Source organism: Ambystoma mexicanum, chromosome 6p (genome assembly GCF_040938575.1).
Source record: "Ambystoma mexicanum isolate Mex_15411 chromosome 6p, UKY_AmexF1_1, whole genome shotgun sequence".
In the NCBI taxonomy this organism is placed as follows: domain Eukaryota; kingdom Metazoa; phylum Chordata; class Amphibia; order Caudata; family Ambystomatidae; genus Ambystoma; species Ambystoma mexicanum.
The window spans coordinates 488,379,608-488,403,368 of NC_090935.1; the positions used below are offsets into that span (position 1 = coordinate 488,379,608).

Below are 23,761 nucleotides of genomic sequence, written 5' to 3' on the forward strand. Positions count from 1 at the left end.
CAGGTGTGCATGTTTGTGATCGATTGCCTGATCCTGCCTGGCTTTAGTGGTGGGACAACCTAGGGCCCGATTCTCAACAAGGCGCAGTGAGCATGCTAAATAGCATGCTCAATGCGCCTTTTCTTGACGCCCAGGCACCACACATATTCTGAAGTGGGCATGGGCGTCAGCGCAGAGCATGACCGTGTTCTGTCTGCAATCTGCCTGTTTTGGGAATGAACAGGCGAATTGCAAGTTTCGGCAGCATTTTCGTTAAATTGCATGATGATCGCAATTTAACGAAAGTGCTGCTGAAAACACCTCCTGGCCATTTCTACTTTCTGATCCCTGCCAAAGCATTATTTATGATACAATAAACATCATTAATTGTGGATGCATGCATGCATAGCCATTAGTGAGGATGTTAACCATCGTGCATGAGACCACCAGCATACATGCTACATTCAACGTTGTAAAAGTCACGACTCATGTTGCCCCTAGTGGTGGTTGGTAGCAGTCTGCACTCTGTTTCTCAGTGTTTCTCAGAGGCAATCCTCACTACTCTGCCATCTCTTCTTCTTCCCTGTGTTTGTTGGAAATGGGGAAGGGGAGATGGAACGGGATTTAAAATATCCCACAAAAGGTTTGGGAACATCGTGGTCATGGAAAAAGGGAAATGGGGGATACTGTGTCCCTCCTATGGGGTTTTCACCCCCTCCCCATAATTCTCCTCCTCCCAGGTGATCCTCTGTTGCACATATGCCCCCAGGGTCAGGATCCAAAGGCTCTGGCTTTTCCCTGGCCACCTGAGGGGACTATTGTGGGGGAAAACAAGTGAGAACCCCCTCAGGTTTCTCACACTGACCAACCAGACATTAACTTGGCCTCCCGTTATCACCTTTTGCTCCTACTCGGGGGACCCATGTATGGTATTGGGGGATGTACAGTTCAAATTGCCTGATTTTTGTTTCAGATAAAGGGAACTGTGTTCATTTGCAGCTTTCTATCCCTGAAGAAACAGGTGTGACGAATCCAGGGTATTCACCCCTTCTCCCCAAGGGGGAGCCACCCGCTTTGAGGCTAGGGAGGAGAGTCCGTTTCGCAAGAACCTCCCTAGATGTTCTGGCAAGGAGGACCTCACTGGGAGTGATTCCCCTTATCGCGGACAGGGCCTCCCTCTATAGGATGAGACACTGCGGTAAATCTGTATGCTACACCTAAATGGGGACTACCAAGGTTGGAGATGTGCTAGGACCTTTTTGTTTTTCTGACACCATGGCTGAACCCTCTACAAACCTGACCTCTTATATTGTGAAAGCCGTTGCCTTCTGAAAGCCATGTGGCACACCAAATGCTGGGCCGTATGTTACATGCATCTATCAGCCTTCATCCTTGGGTACTCTGAAGCACAGTACACATGCCCATCAAAGACCTCACTTTGCCTTCCTTGCCCATCACAGTGTTTCAGTGGCTACAAAGAGCTGTAAGCAAACACCGAATAGTTAAAAAGACATTACTAGCAAAACAATTGGCATGCGGCACATGATAAAAACACGAAACATAAAAAGCATTTTGAAAAAGGTTCCTTTGAAGTAGTGATATAGTAGTGGCATATGTTTAACACTCAACATTGGATTACATCAACTCAGACAGTACTAGTTCAATTCACTTTACTGCGATCTTCATGTGACACAGTGATCCTTGGACCAGTGCTGTTAACACACATGAACTCACTGAGCTATCTTAACAGCTTCTATATAATCTGTTCTGTGTTTTGTATCTGTACGTACAATATAGGTCGTCTCCCCTGATGTTAGTATGAGCAAAGACAAACTTGGAACCTTTACCTTCAGCGGGCTTCCTCATTATACGGAGTATGCCATTGCTGTGCAATGCATCTGCACCATAAGCCAAATCTGGAGCGATTGGAGTGCAGAAAAAACTGGAAGAACGGAAGAAATTGGTAAGCTGATTGTATATATCACAGCCTGATTCACAGGAGTAGCTCAGCATATTAAGCAAACTTGAAACATGTTTATTTTCCACCATAACAGAGTCACATTCTATTACAAATATTAATGAAAGAGAACAAAGAAGCGATAGAGACCCCACCAGAGGGCACTATTGTGTGGTAGGTGACCGCTGCTCAAAAAAGTGATCCTGAACCGGGCACACAATAGAGCCTGATGGTAAGGCCTCTAGCTCTTTTAGAGCTTTTGCAGGGCAATAAAGGGCCACTTCACATGGGGCTTCCTGTGACACAGCTTGTCCATGCCTCCTTGACCAGTGGACCAGTGTGTACACATCACAAAAGTTGGAATGCATCCGTTATTGGTGGTTGGAATTTCCCTTCTAAGCTTGCTGATAGCTGAGGGATGTAAGCTGTGAGAAGAACAAATACTTTGGTTAGTGCCTGGATTGGCCACGTTCTGTTTATTTAAAGCAAATAAAACATGCTCTAATCATTTATATATGTTTAGCATTTCTTACCTCACACCAGGATCAATTGGATTTATTTTTCCCTCTGGTATCGGCAAACCAAATAAACCATTGCTCTGCCTTTGGCAAACATTTCAGTTTTGTTACATGTTTGGAAATGTGTTGCAATGTAAAAAGAAACAAATAATTTGTTTTCAGTGGCAGTCCGTACAGGGCCACTCTTCTCTTTTCTTTCTGTTAACCTCTATGACCAGACAGCACTCAAATGTCCCCATGGAGCGTGGGAGAGCAGGGTTGCCAGCAATGCAACTGGCTCTCCGGAATTTGGTAGTTAGACGACACATATCAACTGGACTGCATTCCACTCTACGACACGCCAGAATTTTACGGGCTTTGTCGGCGGTGTGTCGACTTTACAACGACACACTCGATTGGGTGGTGAATTATGGCAGTATTCACGCTAATTGCAGTAGTGTATTGGCGCAATGCATAATGCTATCAACTCAAGATGTCTGGAAGTGCACGATAGTGGAACTCTTTTAGAAATCTGACAGTGTGCATTTGGAATTGTTAAGACACTCAACATAAACCTTGTTGAGTTGAATTACTGCGCAAGCTACCGCAAGGTGTCACGTGTATGTCCCTCGTGGGAGGGTATTTCGAATTGTACCACAACAACAGGAAAATAGCTGCTATTGTGTGGGATTCAGCAATAGTCAACTTTGAACCAATTGCAAATTGTTTGGCTCTAGTTGCCTTTTTAAGTCAGTCTCCACGTAGTTCTTAATGTGGATGTTGGCTTAATAATTGTGGAGATTAAATGGTTATTGAGAACTAATCAAGTTGTGAGGCAGTGATTATAGCTTTGTCCCGCTATATGATCAATTGTGACACATCGTGCTTTTAAGTATATACCCCTGATGAATTTCCCCTGACTGCGTATGTATGGAATGAGTGAGGAATGAAACATGTTGGGTTGAATGGGAGTGAAGCAGTGTGGAATTTATTAGTTAATCCAGCCGTGGTATTTTTCTTTAAACCTCATTATTGTGGTTAGGTATATAAGTAACAAATAGATTTAGATATTTTTGTTTATGTTGTAATCCTTGTCACCGTTGTGGGTTGGACTGTGTTATTTCCGTTTTTTTGTCCCCCCCCCTTTTTTTACTTTTTTCTTTGTTCCTTTTTTATGTAAAAATATTTTCATGTAAAAGGTTTTTAGACTGTGTCAAAGATGTGTATTAAACAATGAATCATGCCATGTTGGCATTTTTATTATGTATGTTGACCATTGAAGGTTAAATAAAATTGATAATTGAATATTTGGTTAAATGCACATTGTTTTTGCATCCATTTCCCACTGTGCATTGCTTAATACTGAAGAACAAATTATTAGAGATATGAGAATGTTTTTTTTCCTATCTCTATTCTTGCCTTCTAATTTGCGAGGGTGGACACGTGACCCTGTGACACCACACTGTGGACCAATTCTTTAGTTTTTATTATTTAGGTGTTCCTAAAGTTAGGGGGCTTTTTTGGTCCCACAGTTCAATCCCCCGACCTCTTTTGTGTACATTGCTGTTGCCAGCAATGCATGCAAAGCTCTGTGCTCGAGGAAATGGTCTCATTTGTAGAGATACAATATAGATTAACTTGTAAAATAACCTAGATTATTGAGGGGTTTATTCTTCCAATCACATTATGATTGGTGTGGCAAACTATTTATACTTCTCATCATTAAAGGCAAGCGATCTACTGTAAGGAAGGCATGGTATCAACAGTAAGACAGCCACAGGTGACCACAGTTCAAGGGTGTTTATTGAACTTCAAACAAGGGTTAAAAAACGCCTATCTAATCCTAAATTTACAGATGGGAGCAAGCTATGACCATCAAATAATAACTCACTTCTAGTGGTGTCTTGTCAAAATAAAAGGGCCTATACTAATAAACCTATTGCCAATCCTTACCTCTAAATACAAACAGTGTGTGAAACAATGGGCCTCATTACAAGGTTGGAGGTAGCCATGGAGCTATTGGCTCCATGGCTGCCTCCAAAACTCTTCTGACTCCGCCCTGGTGAATGGAGCAATTACCGGTCCATTCCGAGGTCGGTGGGACCGATAATTCCCCATTCACCAGGGCCATTCCCATTTGAGCCCCCATAGGGCTCAATGGGAATGGGGAAGGCGCTAATAACGGTACAGCAAATTGCGGTACCGTTATTAGCTCTAGAGTCCCTTTGCGGGTCCCCTCCTTAACTCCTGCAAAAACCAGGCATTAAGGAAGGACCCGCAAAGGGAACTCATAGTAGGGAGGTAAGTGATTACTGGCACCGGTGCCCTTACCGGTGCCGGTAATCCCTTACCTCCCACCTCGTAATGAGGCCCAATGTTACAAAAAAAAGAAGTGTTCACAAAATGATATATCAGGATGTTCAGGCCTTTTGGTCTCGCTTCCCCACGTTTTTAGCACAGGACAAGGCGGTTCACTCAAGTTTAGCAAAGTCTCTGGCTTCTCTAGCACAAGGATACAGTTCAATCATTAACATCAGAGCCTTCTGTGCCAAAGTCATTTTGTCTTTCAAAGTCTCTTTCTTCAGAGGGCTTGATGCAACAAATAAACAAAAACTTCTTCCTTCTTTCAGTTTCACAAGTTCTCAATTTCTTAGGCGATTCACCATTCACCCCAGATCCCCCTCATCTGGGCTCCGATCCTTTTAACACAAAGTTCTTCACCTTGAATCCCCCTCATCCGGATTCAGATCCTCTTTATACAATGTTCGTGCGATATTCTTTCTCGGGTGACTCACAGTTCACCCCGGATGTCCCTCAGCCGGGCTCAGACCCTTTTCAACACAATTAGTCTCCCTCAGTCGGGTTCAGACCAATTTCAATTTCAAGTGTAAATTCTTAACACAAACATTTTAAAACAAAGCTCTTAGCTGATCTCCCTCTGCCGGCTCATACCAACTTCATTTACTTTCTTTGTAGTCTTACTATTGAAGACTTTCCAATGTGCCCAGGGTTTTGCTTGACCCGTTGCATGACCACTTTGACTTCACAATTCCTTTTCTTGTAACATTTGCCACCTCTGTCGGATACCTAACAGAGACTTTCCAATGAGCACCCACGTGGTGCCGGACCACTCTGACTATGGTATCGTATCTTGGCTTCAAAGTTCAATCACTCAGCTGTTTTATTATATTTGTGCTGGTTGACACATATGCTTCATACATTGTTCACTTTACAGTGTTACTGCTTGCAACCTTGGCTTTAACACAGACCGATCTGGTATCAGTCTCCTCAACTCACCAGCTGTGCTGACTTTACTGGCGCTGCTTTGTTGTAGGAGCCAAGGACGTACTACAGCGGCAAATGATCCCCCCGCCTTGACGATCAGCGCGGGAGAGCCCTGGGTACCTCTGACACAAAATGCAGGTTTCTTCAGCTTTTATTCTGGGTTTTACATTGCTTGTTCGCTAAGTAATGGTCTTTCTCTGAAAAGGTTAATGGCACTTCCCTTCTTGTAACCCTCTTCGGTCTTGCCCTCTTTCTCCTTGTATTAAACTGCCATCTTGGAACTGCTGCTTCCTCATGTGTATTGCCTTACTCAGAGTGTGCTTTCGTGCTCCGCCTTTTATCCGTGTGGGGGAAGTGTGATGGAAGTCAGGTGTATAATGATCAGTAATTGCCTGACTCTGCCTGACCATTGTATTGAGACATGTCAGGTGTACGGCTCAGGTGTTCATTTTCTCTCACAGTGAGCTTTCTGTGAGAAAGTGTTTGCGTTTGAAAAGAGGGCAGGGGTTGAGTTCCTTAATATCCTACCGGGTATGATGGGGTAAAGGTGTAACAGTGAAGGGGATACCACACCAGGAAATGGATCCATTAGCGATGGCCTGGCCACCTGGATGAAAAATCTCTGGGCAGTAGCTAGGGAGACACCTTCAGGTTTCTCACAGACCCCAAGATAGCGAAAGAGTGTCAAGATAAAACCCAAGTTGAAAAAGAACTCTCAAACACCAGGAGAAGTGAGTCTATTCTCCTGATGAGAAAATTATTTTTGCAATTACACTAAAGAGACACCAGGGGAAGGGAGTCATTCACCCTGGCCTTGTTGTGAACTATATTGGAGAAGTGCAGACCATTACCAGGAGAAGGGAGTCATGCTCCTGGTTCAGAACATTGACTGTACAAAGTGCTGGAACTACAAGCCAGGGGAAGGGAGCCTGGTTTGCCTTTGTTCTTTCCCATTTTGTAATGGCTTGGCAGGCAAAGAAAAATGGTCTGTAGGGTTGCCCAGAGCAATGCCAGAGGTTAAGATGAATTCTAAACCTTCCAGCCATCACCCCTTTTGTTTTGCTATAGTCACTCCAAGTGGGACGGGTATGCCCAGATGTGGGCACCGTGCCTGCTGGGTCTACAGACCCAAGCTACTCCTCACTGATGAGGTCCAACAAGTTCTTGGGATGCTTGTGGTCTCGTGCCAGAGAGATGTGACCAAGCAGTTCGGGCTGGAGAGCCCCTTTGGGGTGGGACCGAGCCTGATTTGCACATGGTCCTTCCCCTTTTGTAATGGCTTGGCAGGTGAAAAGCGATGGTCTAGAGGGTTACCCAGAGCAATGCCAGAGGTTAAGATTCATTCTAAACCTACCAGCCATTAGTCCTTTTGTTTTACTATATCCGTTTACATGAGGACATTTTGGAAACATCACCCATATACCATATACCAGGAGAAGGGAATCATTCTGCTGGGGAAGCACTTTCGTTTAAATTGCTACAAGCCACGGGAAGGGAATCATTCCCCCCCAGCACCTTGTTGCAAGACAAATATTTGGGAATGCCACCCGTATACCAGAGAAGGGAGTCATTCTCCTGGGGAAGGAACTTTCTGCTGCATTATATTATACTTTAGTTATAGTGTAAGGGATAGAGGTAGGTTGTGACACAGGATGTTGGACTTGCATTTGGACAGACATTGTGACAGATCCTTTAGTATTAGTTTGAGGCAGAGAACCCCCTCTTAGAGATAGGGATAGTGATTCTTTTTCACTACAGTACGTCTATAGCAACAAATATGTCACCTTTTTGTGTGCTTCCTTCTTCAACACCCTTACAATACTGACAACAGTTTAGAGTGTATTGTAATAAGCTCTAAATTCTACTTAGAAATGTTCCTGTGATGTTTTTGTAGCCCTGGCTAATTGCTTTGAAACAGAAGTGTTTCCTTTGGAAAGTGAATTCAGGGTATTTGAAACGTTCTGGATCTAAAGGTTGTATGAATAACCAACCTATTACACAAATCTAACACTGCTTTGTATTTGCACCTCTGGGTGTTACTTACCAGTCCAGAACTGTAGACATTTTGAACTGCCTCAGTGCGCGTCTATGCATTGATTTTCTGTAGTGTAAAACTAAATGATAGGTACCATCAAGTTTGTCCACTGAAAGAATGTGTGTATTGTATGGTATGGCCTGTTGTAGTATGACTCTGTGGCCTATCAATTGGTCTACTATTTCTTTTATGTAAGCTATAGTTTGTGCTTTAATGGAGTATTGTTTTTGAGGTCTAGGTGCTGAGTACACCTTTATTTTATGCCGTGGACAGTCAATGTGATAACCAAAGTGGTTCTTGAATAGTTGAACTGCTCCTAGAGCAGACAAGTATTCTGCATAAGCATTTTTTAAGTGTACCCCAACTTCTTTTGAAACATCTAGTTTAATAACAGCTTCTCTGCTAGGACTTTCTGTAACGTATGGCAGAGGCCAGCCGCTAAACGCCAAAAGACCATCTTGTTTTACAGCAGATTTGGCCAAAATACTACCTCAATTTCTTTTGATTGGACTGCCTCTTGGCGAATTGTATCTTAATGAATGTTTATTATTCTCTGCCCCTTGACCTGTAAAATTAGTTAGTTGTTCTTGCTGGTTGCCAGTCATTTGGTCGAAATCAATTGGTCGACTGGACAACTGGTCGAATCAATTTGGTCGAAAACCAAATGGTCGAATTTTTTTTAATTTTTTTTTTTACCCCTTTTTTTTTTTTTTGGGGGGTCCCCCCCCCAACCCCCTTTTTTTCTTTCTTTTTTTTTTTTAACACGAAAACCCACAAAACACATATATAAATAAAAAAAAAAAAATTCGACCATTTGGTTTTCGACCAAATGACGTCGACCAAATTGCAGTCGACCAGTTTGTAGTCGACCAAATGACTGGACACAGTTCTTGCTGTGTGTTGGTATTTTAGCTACATGTTTTTTTTGTTTTTCTCAACAAATATGGAAATGTCTTAATCAGATTCTATAATTACTTCTTTACAGTCACTGGCATCTTTAATTACTAGAATTAGCCTGTGGGTCTGGAACTTTTCCACGGTTTGAAGAGCTGCTTTTCTCCCCCTTCTTATCTTGCTATCTCACATGTTTCTGCTCTGCCCTTGGATGTTGATCTCTGCGTCTTTTCATTCTGTGGGTGAGAGAAATTAAAGTCTTCATCTCTGTACATTTGTGGTTCTCTGAGTTGTGTTCCCTCGCTGAGATTATATGTAATTGTTATTATAACTTTAGTTTTACTCCCTGTTCCCTTTGTCCAATTTGATCCTTGTTTAGAGTTAAACATTTCCCTTTCATGGGAGAGTACTCTCTACCATGAGCCCTATAATTCTCATCTGCTATATTCTCTAGGTTTGATGTGTGCCCCCTTCGCCTTTCTCCTGCTTGCTGTCTTTTGGTTCCTGTCTAGATCCTTCTCCTGGGCTGATACTATGTCTCCAAATTGGAATTTTCTCTCTTGGTCATTGGGAAGTAAAGACAGTCTCCTTGCAACATCTAATGTTGAAGGTTTTCCTTTCTGGAATGGCATTATTGTCCCTTCTGCCATGGCATAGTTGACCCAGTTATAGCTAATCCTAAACCTATTGCTGCAGTTGCCCCCGCCCCTTGGGTGTATTTTATTTCTCTCAGGGTATTGTTTAATGCTGTAATTAATGGAGTGCCTATAACCCTCAAAGATAACCAGCAATGACCTGAGGAAATGCTGCTTCAAGTTGACTCAATTTAGTGAAGAACCATCTGGGTATCTCCTCTTGCTTTGCTGGGCTTGAACCCAGTAGAGATTTGAGTTTACAGATTGAGAGTTCTCCTTCTTCACTAGCTGGAGCATGACCTGGTGCAGCTCCCAGAGCTGCTGTCTTCATAGCACATGCTCTAAATGTGTGAAAATGTCTGCTCAAGATTAAATACTGTTGTCGATGAAATCTGATTAGATGTTCTAGTGTTAATCGCTCTGATGTTAAAGACCCTCATCTAGCACCATTTTCAGGATATCTTGCATTGCTCCAGACCAATTTTGATAGTCTGTGTTTTCTAAGGCTATGTCAGAATACCTGTATGGTGCATTTTCTCTTTGGTCTACATCCTTCCTCATGCAAAGAGTTTCAATTAAACACCCTACTTTTGTAGCAGATGTTTTCTTGTATGTGAAAATCGGCTCTATAGGCAGGGTGCCTGGTTGTGCCACTGCCAAAGTAAAATTAGTGTTAGGATTTATAACCCCTCCATCCTTAAGCCATTTGACTCCTTCACAGCTTTCAGCATGTATTGGAACATCAATATGTTGTAGGTTAGCCATTCTAGGGACTCTTTTTACGAGAGTTATTTCTCTTTAATTGTCCACTCTGAAACCCTTATCTTAGCACTTTTTTCTGTAGCTAAATGGGGAGAGTTTACAACCCCCTACCTCAAAGACGGTTTGTGTGGCAGACAACAAATCTACATTTTTTTAGAGGTTCTAGATTTTAACTCTCGAGATATTTTTCTAGATGCTGGCTGCCAACTATTAATGGTATCCAGGTCCCATTGAGGGGCCAATCGTCTTGGTGACCTGGATCTTTAAACATTGTTGGGTGCCTTGTGTCACAGCTACCTAGAATTGCCATTTAATATAACATGTGGCAACTGTTTTCGCTTCCTAAGGCCAAAAGCTGTTATTAAATGTGTGGGTGCCACCTGGGATGGCTTTCCAAGACCAATGCACATTATGGGAACCAACTGTCATGATTTACATCACACCCTGAATGCCAGATCCTAACCTCTGCCATCTAAATGGCCACATGTGACTGTGGCCGGTTTTACAGCAGAGAATACTACTGTTCTCAAAGAAAGGCTCTGGTGAATGTTGCCTCTCTGTGCTTTAGTGCAAGAGAAACTGCTACCCCTGACCACCTGCTAGGCTTACTGTTTTACAGTGATATTGTTGTGTGTCTACCTTCTGGGTTATCTATGTATCAATGCTTAATACTGGTGTGTATGATAAACATCAGATGCTTTCAATATCTTCCCTACACAGTATTATAACTAAACCAATAAGTGTTGGCACTTGCAAAATAGTGTCTTTTAACCTCAGTCTCTTGTTTAGCATTGATGTATATTTATTCTCTTGTAGATATAATATATGAGCATTAGATATGCGCAAACAAATGATAAATTCCTAATGTTAGCAATAAAGTAGCTGAGCAGATAGCCAGCAGCCTACTCTAATAACTTCTAAAACATTTTTAAAATCCTTATACCAATCAACAATGTGTATGTAGCTAATGAGGTCCAGTAAAACTTCAAATCATACTCAAAATGGTGATGCTTTGGATTGGCAAGCCATGGGACAGGTTAGGTTATGGATAAGCATTATGTGGAAAGGATTACAAAGTCTGTCAAACAATCCGTGGCTTTTATGGGTAGTTCACTAAAAACAACCTAAAAGCGATCTACAGCTATGGATATAAAATATATAGTTTGGAAAAAATGGCTTATTTCAGCGCCCAAAATATTGCAACAGTCACAAAATTAGAATATGGAAAAAATGGCTAAGTGCGAATGAGGCCAGGGAGGTGAGGCCGCTACCAAATAGTTCCACTGAGGGTGAATCTCATGGGAAGGGAAGCCTCCTATGGGATTAGTAACAACCTGGGGAGAGCTTGGTATCCCCTTAGCCCACCTAGCCCTAACACTCCTTCGTAGCCCCCTTCCACTAACATTTTCTTTCCCTAGTGTTCTTATATGTTTTTGCCATACCAACAATATAGGATGTACTGGGATGAGGAAGAGGCTGGACTCCTCAAGCAACATGTATCCGTTAAGCACTGAGAAGAGGGAGATAAAAATTGACTCACTGGAAGACCTCAAGATCAGTACTGGGATGAGGAAGAAGTACGGAAGCATAAGGAACACTCATGAGAACATGAAAGAACAGTCTAGCGTTTCCCAAAACCTGATTGAACCCATTCAAAACTCAAGAGGGAAACCAGGAAGGAGAGAGAAGCCCTCCCTGGAAAAACCACGAGATGGGAAGCAGACTGGAGCAGAGAACAGAGGAAGCCATTACTGAGGACGCTGCCCTGCAGGTGAAGTTGTCTGCCGTGGAGAGACTGACCAGAGCTGTGGAGGAGCAGGCATCCAGGCCGCAGAAGCAGCTGGAACATGCGGTCAACAGGAGACTTAGAGCTGGCGAGGAACCAATTGCTGCAGAATCACCACAGCACACCAGAAAGCAGCAGTGGTCGCAAGAGGCCTGAAAGGACACAGAGGAGAGCCTGTGATCGTCGAAGAACACCAGCAAGCCCCTTTCAGGTACCTGGGTTGATGGGACAGTTGGTGGGCCTTCAGACAAGTGTCCAAACACGAGTCATGTACCCACATCCTTTCATGAAGAGAAACCTCAATCACCTTCATAGTCCATGTACCTGCCAGGATAGTGAACCAGGTCTGCAGCATCAAAAGGTTGAGAATCCCCTGTGTCTCGGACATGCACCACGAAAACCAACCTAAATCATCTTCATAGTCTGGCAGGATAGTGAACCAGGACTGCTGTACAAAGACAAGAGGGACACACAGGTCTGGTGCCTGCACCCATAAGAGTGGGAGCTCATGTGAACTGTGAACTTTTGAAGTACAAACCAAGCCTGGAGAAGGGAGTCATTCCACCCAGCCTTTGTGAACCGTAAAGCCAAGAGGCATCAGGAGAAGGAAGCAATACCTCCTGGTGTTTTACCCTGTGAAATCAAGGAATATTGTGTATTGTGAAGTCAGTCAGAAGAATGCCTGCGGAAGGGAGTTATTCCACTAGCACTGTGGAGACATTGAGGACCCAAATACCTGGAGAAGGTAGGCATTCTCCAAGAATCCAATAGTGAAGCAAAATTATGGAATGATGTTTGAGTTGAAACTTTTTCTTTCAAATTGGAACTGAAACTTTATAGCACCACAAGCTGGAACTTTGATTCCTTGGAAAGGAACTGAGACCTGGAGAAGGGAGTCATTCTCACAGGAAAAGTTCCCCCTATGATTGGAACTGTCTCATCGTCCAGAAGAAGGGAGCCTCTCTTCTGGACAAGGAAGATCCACTACCTTTTTCTTATAAGTGTGAGGGATAGAAGTAGGCATGTTGACACAACGGTGGACACTTTTTATTTACTTGGACATTCTGACCGGTTCCTTAGTTCCTTAGTGGAGGCAGGGAAACCCCTCTTAGAGTTAGGGAGAGAGAGGTTTCCTCTTTATTTTTGCCTGAATAAAATCCTTTGCCAACCACCATGCCACCGTTGTGTCAGACTCGTACTTCTGCACCCTTACAGCCCACAGACTAGAATTAGTTTTTCCTGGCCATTAAAGTTTCTACTTGCTCTCTTACCCAGGCAGGTCAAGATCGTGTGGGTCAATAGTGTCATTCAGTTCCTGCTCTTTCGTGGCTTTCGTGGGTCACAGTATAGGAACCTTTTGGTTACATTTCAGGAACGCCATTAAAACCTCTTAAAAGCTAGTTGATAAAGGCTAAATCCAATCCCTGTTTCCAGTTCTGACTGATAATGATGTCATTCGTGTAATCTGTAAAAACAACATAACTGACCATCTTGCTTCTTTGTTTACATTTGAAATAAAGTCAATCTGGTTTTCAATTTCTTAAGTATGTACTGTGTGAGACAGGCATGGTATCAAGAGAGGTGACCCAGACAACAAAAGTGCAATTCTAAACAAAACTTTATTAATGATTAGGATGGTGCAATGCCTAACTAGCACTATACTATAGTGGGATTTTCCCTGCCTAAAGAAACCTGAGGAAAGTCTTTGTCTGTAGGTCCAAAATTAAAGGTTGTCTGTGTCAAAACCTATGCCTGTCCTTACAGCTATAAAAAACATGGTGTGTGAATGTTTCTCAACAAAATAGAAGTAGTCAAAAGTAAAGATTGAGCTAGTTTCAGCTTGAGTTCTTCTTGGGTTGCCCGTTTCAAGATCAACACAATTCCAGTAAAGGTTCAGATCAATAGTGTTTGATTAAGTTCTGAAATTACCTTCTCCAAGTTCAAATGTACCACTATTTACACAAAACGGAGGGCCGGGACCCAAATTTCTAATATAGCGCAGTTCGCACACAGCGGGCATCCTGGGTTTTCCTTCTCGAAGACTGCATTCTCCAGTAGCACAAGTCAAACAAAATAGAGGTCCTGGGACTCCCTTCCCCAACACAAAGTTCTTTGGTTGTTTGATTATCAGGGTTCCCTTCCCCAAGACTTCAACATAACATTCACTTCAAATGTATCACAGTTTGCACCCAGCGGAGGGCTTGGGACTTCCTTCCCCAAGACAAAGTTCTTTGCTTATTTGATTCTCACAGTTCCCTTCCATAAGACTGTTGGTTTCATCTGCTCAAAGTTCAAAAGAAAACGCCGGGTCCGCTCAGGTTTGCCTGACCTAGTATTTCACAGTTATTTACAGCTTGTTCATCGTTCAGGGTTTCCTGGTCCAGGCGCAGTTGTCAGACTATACGGGCCACCCATCACAGGTCACGCAACCATAAGTCTCCCCAAAGCTGTCATGCCCCTTGTAGACTCTTCTGCCTTGGGCTTTAACTTTCCACACTTTTATTTGTTGTAACCCTCTATGATACCAGTTCTTGGGTTGTATCTTGCACACATTATACTCATCTCTTCAATTCTTCATGTGCCTTTGAATCTGTCCATACTGCTCTTAATTGATAGTGCTTCTTGTTGATATATCTATTATAGTGTTCATTCACCAGGCAGTATATTGTAGTTTACTCCTTTAGCAGCTTTCCTTCAGTTCGACATTCATTATAGGTAGCATTTGCTTGTGCTCGTTTGAATGGCAACTTTCTTTCAGTTCTGTATTCAATATAGATAGCATTTACTTGTGCTTGTTCAATTAGCAGTTTTCTTTCATTTCAATATTCAACTTGGGTTGGCTCAATTAGCAGTTTTCTTTCCGTTCGATATTTAATATGAGTGACATTTACTTAAATGCAGGAGTCCTTACTTATTTAAAGTTCCTTTGGAGCACTCTGGACTCCTCAGTGTCTCCTGACACTAACCAGCCTTCTCAACTCCTTCCATTGGCTCACCCAAAACAGAAAAACCTTCAGTTAATTCGCTGGGCACGTCTCCACATGTGGTCCACGTCCCCAGGGTCTTCCGCAGCTCCACCAGCACCCCAAATTGGGGTGCGGACGGCTTTTCTCTCTCCTCTGCTACCTGGAAGCACTTGCTGCCCACCTTCACATTCGAGGACTCCTGATCCTGCCAAGCTCCTCTGGCCGGTCTTTGGGAATCATTGCCGGCATCTCTGCTCCTTGGCTTGGTCCCAACAGTGTCCAGTTAAATTTTCGAAAACACATTTTCGACATGCCAAAATCTCAGAGCAAAAATGGCGGAAAAAAAAAATCCAAATGTATTCTTTTTTATTTTATATGTTTTTCGTTAGTAAAAAAAAAAGTGTCAGTAAAAAAAAACTGGGGGTAGGGGAGAACCACCCCATTAAAACATTTTTTTTTAAAAGCATTCACCATTTTTGTGTGGAATAAAATGGCATTTCGAAAATGTGACGTTCGAAAATGTCACTATACACCGGTCCCAACACGGCAGATTCTCTTCCCCTTCTCTCTTCTCTCTGCTTTTGGGCTCCAGCTTTTATTATCTTTATCATTATTATCAGGCTGCAGTTGAAAAGGGTTAGATCAAAAGCCTTACCTTGTGTAAGCCTGTTAATGTGACATGCCTGACCTTCATTACTAAATGCATGCAGGTCCCTCTTCTTCGTTCCAGTACCACAGTATCAGAGTGGAAAGGACTGACAATATCCCATGAAGACTGAGGGATGGTTGGGGTGGTCGGTGTTAGTAAAGGGGGGATACCATGTCTCATCTTCAGGTACCCTCTCTACAATCTCCAAGGGCCCTCCACCCAGGTGATTCTCCCTCACTTGTCCACCCCGAGGGTCAGGATCCAAAAGCAATGGCTCTTCCCTGGCTACCTGAACAAATGATCCCTGGGGAGTGGATGTGAGAGTACCTTCAGGTTTGAACAATATGTGCCTTTGCCGAATGATAAGACATCAGTGCTTTATCCTTAACATTTACGGCTATCATCATGTCCTAATTAAGAATTCAACCTTGGTTAGTCTTTTATCTATATTAGCATGGAATTCCGTCTTTTTTGTTTACATAAGCATAAGATACGTTTGCAGCCCATGTTGCGTATGTTTTGTAGTTTGCAATGAAATCTTTTCAAAAGAATTCTCTTGTTTAACAAAATATCTGTGCTTGTTTGGAATTGTTGCGCTCTCTGCTGCTGTGTTTTCACAATAATGCAAATGAATTGCTACATGCTACTTCTTGTAAAGCCAAGGAATCATTTATTTTAAAAAAACAATTGCAAACGGACAAGGTTAGAAGGTTTGTTTCTTGGATTATTTCTTATTGTGTGCTTTCCACATAGAAATCAATAAATGCATTTTTAAATGCATCAGACTTTTTTGTGACTTCCAGTGTATGACACTGTCATGCATTCTGAAAGGTTCAGTAATGTTCTGTATATTTCCAATTATGCGTGAAAAGAGAAGGCTGTCAAAGTCAATATTAATGAATTGAAATGTTTTAAATGCATCCCTGCAAAAAGTCAATACAAATGTTTTATCTGTGGCTATAGGCCTATGTGGCATGGCCGGGACTTTAGAGCTGTTCTTATCATAGGCAAATAATGCAATTATGATAAAACGTAATATATAATTTGACATTTTTGTGAGGAAAAGCCCATGGCATATAAGTGTCATTGCCATAAGTGAGCCAAAAGACAATTCATCTTGTTGTGGGCACTTTATAAATGGTTATGGACAGTATGATATATTTGTGAAGTGCATCATATGTCAAAGGTGGCATCTTGGTGCTATATATGGGGCACCACAATAACATTTTAATCCATATTCTATAGCACAGACTGAACTGAAACACTGCTAAGTAATGCTGATTAAGGGCAAAAAGGCACAAAGAGTTAAATGAGTTTGCCCAGAATCTCATAATTTTGTCAAGATGGTGAAGCTGGTATTCAAGCCAGTCCTGGTTTCCAAAGTTGACTGTGTAGACAGTAGACCATGTAACTCCTGTCCCTTCTCAAAGGACTCAACAGCACATTAGAAAATACAGAAAATGCAGATCTGCAATATAATTAAAAGGCATTTTGGTGTGTCTGAAGCAAATGTCTGAATCAGTGCGGCTTGACATGCAGAGTGTTCCGAGTGAAAGGATGTGAGGAGGCGCTTTATTCTAAGACAGCCTGGGCTACAGCTGGAGACCGTGACTTTGTGAGACAATGTTTGGAGAATATCTAACTACAGGAGAGTTTGGAGAAATCTATGGGGCAGCAGGGAGCGGTGTAGCAGAGGAGGAGGCGGTCGATAGGAGAAGACCCCATAGGGGGTGTCTCATGGGCTGACCAGTGAGCTGACTGAGGACTGGTTGGTTTTCGCTCCGAGGGATTATCCAGGTTGCACTAGTTTCTGGCTGTCTGTTTGAGCAATACCAATGACCTGATGGTAAACAGGCCTATCAAACGCCTCTGACATTGTGAGGTAGCCTTGGGTGGTGTGTGATTGCTTTCAATTAGTGCCTTTGCTGTGTGCTTACATCCCTCTGTGTGTTTTAATTTTATAACATGGTCTATCATAGAGGGTTTGATGCCTGCAACCTGGCATGTGGTACTGGAAGTGACAGTGAGGTATTACTGCTTGTGTGTACTTTGGCAAGGCATCATTGCAAGTGGATCTTTGAAGGGTGATTTTAGCCGGCACTATAACTTGTAGCTGGAAGTTGGACGATCAACTACACATCCTAATATAGGAACTCACAACTACTCTGATGCAGTGGATAGCAAGTGAGTGGCAAGTGAGGCTGCAGGTTTGGCAGTTTAGCTGTGGTTTAGCGGTACAGCCTAAACATGGTGAGTCGGAGTACCCATTAACTTAAGTGCAGTGGAAAGTGTCTGGCAGTGGTTGGCAGTCAAGCGGCAATCAGATAACGACCAGATGGTCATTAGAATTGCAAGAACGGCACAAAGTACAGTTTGCTGCAGTCTTCAACAGTTGGGCAGAAGAATAATGAAGTGAGAAGATCTATGATGAAGTTGGGGAATGAAAGTTGCAAAGGAGATGGAGTTCAACTATGCGCTGAGAAGCAGGGTGCAGGCACAGCATCAGGAGGAGGAGAAGGCAAGATTCGAAGGACTAGTTTGTGAGAATAAATGGGGTGGGTCAGCAGATGGCAGACACAGCCGGCTAATATACGGCTTACCTGCGACCTGATCTAAGCCTGAATGAGAACAGTTGGGTTACCTCATTATGCTCATCACCTGCAGGGCAGGGATTAGCTCCTGCTGCTAATGGGGCATTAGATAACGCTGTGCAAAGATAACAGAGCGTGGAGCAGGAGACTTTTGCTATGGTAATAAGGGTGGAGTGCTAGAAAATGACCTCTTGTTTCAGTGGTAACAACTGATTCAGAGCACTCTAGAATTAGAGAACTCACTGATATAAAGATCCTAGAAGATCCTAGAAGGGTTCCATGGTAAATAATAAGCAGATCTTGGTGAATAATGTTACACCAGAGTCACTGACACTGTCAATTCAGCAGGATAGTGTGAGTCTACAAAATGTGGATGAGACTCTAACTCACATAACTTCAGACATTGCATGCATTAATCATATGATAGAACAACTGATGCTTTGCGCACGCTTGTCCCTCCAGCTGTGACACTAACAGAAGATACTCCGGTACAAACAAAAGGATCAGGGACGAAGCCGAAGATGAACCAAAAGCAAGTTAACCGAAGAGAGTCGCTATGGTAAAAGAAAGGACTGAAGTATTAAGCAAGGATTATGGTGATGATTCCTATGATGACTCATGTTTTATGACCTTGGTGGGTGAGAGAACATTAAGTGCGGGACTTGCCCCTTATTGCAGAGAGCCAAGGCACTGGAGAGACAGATGTGATCTGTTTAAGCAGGAAAACTCCAATATAATGTTGGCTCTCACAATGACCCTTGCACCCTTTTTTAAATTATATGGGACGATTAATGACATTCTTAAAGACCATGCAACACTGTTAGCTATGTGTGAGAAACTTGAAGGTGTCTCACCCGACAGTTCCCGGGGATCTGTCATCAAGGTGGCCAGGACATGGCCATCGCTTTTGTATCTGGGAGTGGACCATTGTGGGAGGATCGCCTGGATGATGGGTCTTCAGGGAGTGGTGGTGGGACACTAGATGGTGAGACGTGGTATCCCCTTCCCTGTAACACCTTTTCCCCTTCCTACCAGGTAGGATACTTATGAACCCAACCCCTGCCCCTTTTCTGACGCAAACACTTTCTCACAAACAGCTCACTCTGACTGAAAATGGACTAACACCCGAGCCGTATACCTGACATGTCCCAATACAATGGTCAGGTAATTACTGATTATTACACACATTTTCATCACACCTCCCCACACGGATAAAAGACACCCTGAGCAAGGCAAAGCACACGAGGAAGCAGCAGTTCCAAGATGGCAGTTTAATACAAGGAGAAATACGGCAAGATCGGAGAGGGTTGCAAGGAGGGAAGTGCCCTTGACCTTTTCAGAGAAAGATTGTTGCTTCCAGGAGCTTCAAGAATAAGAAACATAAGACCCAGATTCAAAGCTGAAGAAACCTGCATTGTGTGTCAGAGGTACCCAGAGTTCCCCCGCGTTGATGGCCGAGGCAGGGAGGATTGTTTGCTGCTGTGGTACTGACCTTGGCGACTACAACAAAGCAGTACCAATAAAGTCCGCCCAGCCGGTGAGTTGGGGAGACTGATACCAGACCAGTCTGTGTTAAAGCCAAGGTTGCAAGCAGCAACATTGTAGAGAGAGAACTGAATAGAGCAGTGTGTGAAGCTTATGTGACAAGTGATGTGAATATAATTAAACAGTAGATGATTGACTGAACTTTTGAAGCCAAGACAGATACCGTAAACAGAGTGGTCCAGCACCACGTGAGTGCTCATTTGAAGGTCTCTGTTAGGTTTCCAACTGAAAGGTGGCAAATGTAAAAAGGATTTGTGAAATCAAAGTGGTCCTGCAACGGGTCAAGCCATACCCTGTGCACATTCGAAAGTCTTCGATGATTGATGCTAACTGAAATTGTTCCGAACCCAGCTGAGGGAGACTAATTGTGCAAGAGGAAGGATCTGAGCCCAGCTGAGGGGGATCCAAAGTGATGATCATTTTATTAAAGGAGATATGAGCCTGGCTAAGGGGGATCCAGGGTGAATAGTGATTCATCCGAATTGAGTACTTGTAAGAGGAAAACCTTTTGTTTGTTTTGTTGCATCAGGCTCTCTAAATCAAGAGACTTTGATAGGCAACGAGACTTGGGCACAGAATGCTCTGATGCTAGTGATTGAACTGTATCCTTGTGCCAAAGAAGCCAGAGATTGTGCTACGCTTCAGTGAACCACCTTGTCCCATGTTGAAAACGTGCAGAAGGGAGGCAGATGGCCTGAACATCCTAAAATATTTTTGTGAGCACTTCTTTCTTCTTCACAAACACTACCCCCACTCTATTTGTATTTAGAGGTAAGGATTGGCAATATGTTTTTTTTATTATAGGCCCTTTTATTTTGACAAGACCCCACTAGGACTGCAGCATTATTATTTGATAGTCTGAGCTTGTTCCCATCTTTAGATTTAGCATTAGATAGGCGTTTAGCATACCCTTGTTGAACCTCAATAAACACCCTTGAACTGTGGTCACTTGTGTCTATCTTACTGTTGATACCATGCCTTCCTTACATATGTTGCACTCGAAGGTTAAATTTATTGAGGGGTTTATTAATGCGAAAGAAAACAGCTCCCCAATCCAATCATTGTTAGAACAAGTACTGGAGTATGGGATTGGCACTCACATCTGCCAGAGGATGACTAATACGGTTATACCTGAGACAACAAACAGATTGGAAGGTGCACCTGTTGAAACTCTTGTACCAGGGCATTCAACGGGAAGGGCCAAGAGTATGGAATGTAACAAGGGGACTACAATAGCAGATAAAGCACCACAATTGGGAGAAAAGGAGATTACCACCCAAGATAATATTTTGGAAGAAAGGCAAAATCGAGAAGTGGCAGACGTACTGAAAGAACAAGACAAATTAGCAGAACATTTGACTGTACTCTCAGAAGGTATCCATAGGGAGGATGACCTTCCGCTTCAACGGGACTATCCAATAATCTGTCAAAGAACTAAAAAGAAACAAGTAAGTGAAGGGGTGACGCAGATGAAGAAATCAAAGAACCAGAAGCATCTGCAGAGGGGGAAGTCTAATGGGTCATACAAATGTTTGCAGAGCCCGAACATTTGGAATAAGCCCCCCGCACCTGTAAAAAAGAATAAGAAGGCTAAAAAGAAGAAACAGCTTCAAATACTTGTAGAATAGGTAGAATGTTCAAATGAGCAGCTAACAGGGTTATCTCTTTACTCTATAGAGAATGATGAGAATGAAGAAGGCCCTATTGGATTAATTATAAAACCTCAGGTTATTTATAACGCGTATAATACCCAATCATATCATATAATAGGAGGAACAGAGAGACAGGTTGGATAAAGGAAAGATATCAACTGAAGTGGGTGATCGTTTACCGTCTCTAGAGAGACCTGTGAGATCCTCATATCAGACCCAATCACGCTATTTAAGAGATTGGAAGAAAAACAGAGGCATAAAGACTTGAAGTTTCAAAAAGAAAGAGGGCAAGTCCCATGTATAGCCTCAAAAGAGAAATATAATAACAACTGTGAGGGTTCAGCAGTGTTATAAAGTGGACTCTGATAAATGTGTGTGATAAATGTGTGTGGTTGTTAAGGACGAACTAACACTAAATCAAAGCAATGTCTTGAAGTTGCTTCATCTTGTTTCTAAACTTAGATGAATCGATTATGGGGACATAAAACTGATAGAATGTGTTAGTGAAACAAGACTAGATTCAGTTTTACTCCAGCTACAATCATATATGGTAAAAGAAACACTCCTCGAAGCGGCATCATGCTTATTACCACCGGGCTTTGACCTAACGATGCTATCAATGAATGAGTACTAATGTGTCGAGCAAACAAAGTTAGAAAGTGGGAAATTATATTTCAAAAATCTGCAAATTGTGTGATAGAGGAAAGGACATCTGAGACACTGATTTTGTTAATGAGAAAGGGAGGGAAGGATGTTTGATGAACTCTCAGAATGATAGATCATATTGACTTAGAGTGATTTGTGTGGTGTAAATTTAATGGAAAGGAAGGTGATTGCGAAACCTGCAGATGTGCGATTTTGAAGAGAGGAGGTCTCATGGACTTGGTTACCTCAAGCTCTGATATTAAACAAGTCTAATTAGCTGAAGTGTATGGAAGTAAACAAAAAAAAATACACTAGGATCATGGAACAGTAGGGACTTTATGCACCTCTTTGGAAATGGAGGAGTAAAGTTCAAACTTTGATATAGTACATTTGCAGGAGACATGACTGTTTTTTTCCCCTCCCAGTTAAGATGGATACACAGTCCTACTGAACTCTGCTATTAAGGGACACAAAGGGAGGCCCTCTTCTGGTCTAATGATGATAATAAGGAATAGAATGGGAATTGAGATAGTGGAGACAAGAAACCCAAACCCTTATATTCAAATGGTAAAGTTGGTTTGGAACCCCAGAAGATTTATAGGATGGTGTCCCACTTTAGGGCTATACATAGTAAATGGTAAAGTCGAGGGGGATTCCCTGAACAAACGGCATGGTCAAGAGGGTCATTGGTGGCCACCTTGGATTATATGTTTGTAGATAGAAGGCTGTTTATGGAAATATGGACATTCCAGGTCTCCTACATCCCAAGTAGCAATCACTGCATTTTAGAGATGGTGTGGGGTAAAAGGGAGGTCAAGAATGAAACATATGAGCCACAAGTCCATGTAGCGCCAGGGAGAAATGGTTTCGTGTTTTTGAAGTGAGTGTGTAAGGGAGTTGGTTACCGAATATAAGAGAGGGCTATGTTGCGCTCTGGAGAAACCAAACCAGGAAAATACTTAAGTATGCCACGGTATTAGTACATTTCTTTGAAATGAAGAGTAAAGGGGATAAGCCACAATATCGGAACAGACATGTGTATGACTCAGGGAGACCAAGAATAAGGAATTTGATTAACCCAGTGATCGAGGAAGCTCTAGTAGAAGGGTATATAAGTCAAAGAGAGCCAGAATTTCTCTGCCCAAAACATCCGAGATGCCCTGCTTTTTACTCACTTCCTAAAATTCACAAGGGCATTATACCACCGTCAGGATGCCCGATAGTATCGTCAACTTTTTCATCATAGATGAAGTAATTGGATGAGGTCCTATACATAGGACACCACAGCAGTACTGGTACATCTGGGTGACATGGTCCTGAAACGTGATGATATCTTTGTCACAATGGACATTGAATCCCTTTACTCCAAGATCCCACAGATAGCAACTCTCAAAGTTAATGAGAAAGTGTTACAAGCTAAACAACCATCGATTAAATCGATTAAGGTGCCCATTCCTATTATCATGCAACTTGCAGAAATAGCGTTGACAAACATTTTTTTTCTGGTAGAAGTTAGGTACTACAAATCGATATCAGGAACAGCTATGGGGGCAACATTTGCCCCCATATTAGCAATTCTGTACGTGGCAGACTTTGAAGAATGGAGCATACGTCACAAATCCAACCCTTACTCTAAGAAGATCTCGAATTGGCGTTGATATATTGATGATGTCCTGATGCTCTTTGAAGGTGATGAGACGACTCTACTCCATTTTAGGACATGGCTGAATGGCTTGAATCAGTTTTTGAAATTTACGCATTAATTTAGTAAAAAAGAAGCCACCTTTTTGGACCTCAAGATCATTAGGACAGGTTTGAAGGTAGAAACTACTGTATACCAAAAGGCTACGGACAGGAACTCTCTTTTGGAGTTCAACAGTTTC

General features: G+C 42.6%; 1 protein-coding gene across 1 annotated transcript in view; it reads left to right on the top strand.

Annotated features, from left to right (window-relative positions):
- The window catches only part of IL31RA (interleukin 31 receptor A), an 841,398-nt gene that overhangs the window by 466,371 nt on the left and 351,266 nt on the right, over window positions 1-23,761 (top strand). Inside the window, exon 7 of the mRNA XM_069627290.1 lies at window positions 1,777-1,942. Coding sequence (XP_069483391.1) covers window positions 1,777-1,942 — 166 coding nt within the window. The remainder of the gene's footprint in view (window positions 1-1,776; window positions 1,943-23,761) is intronic.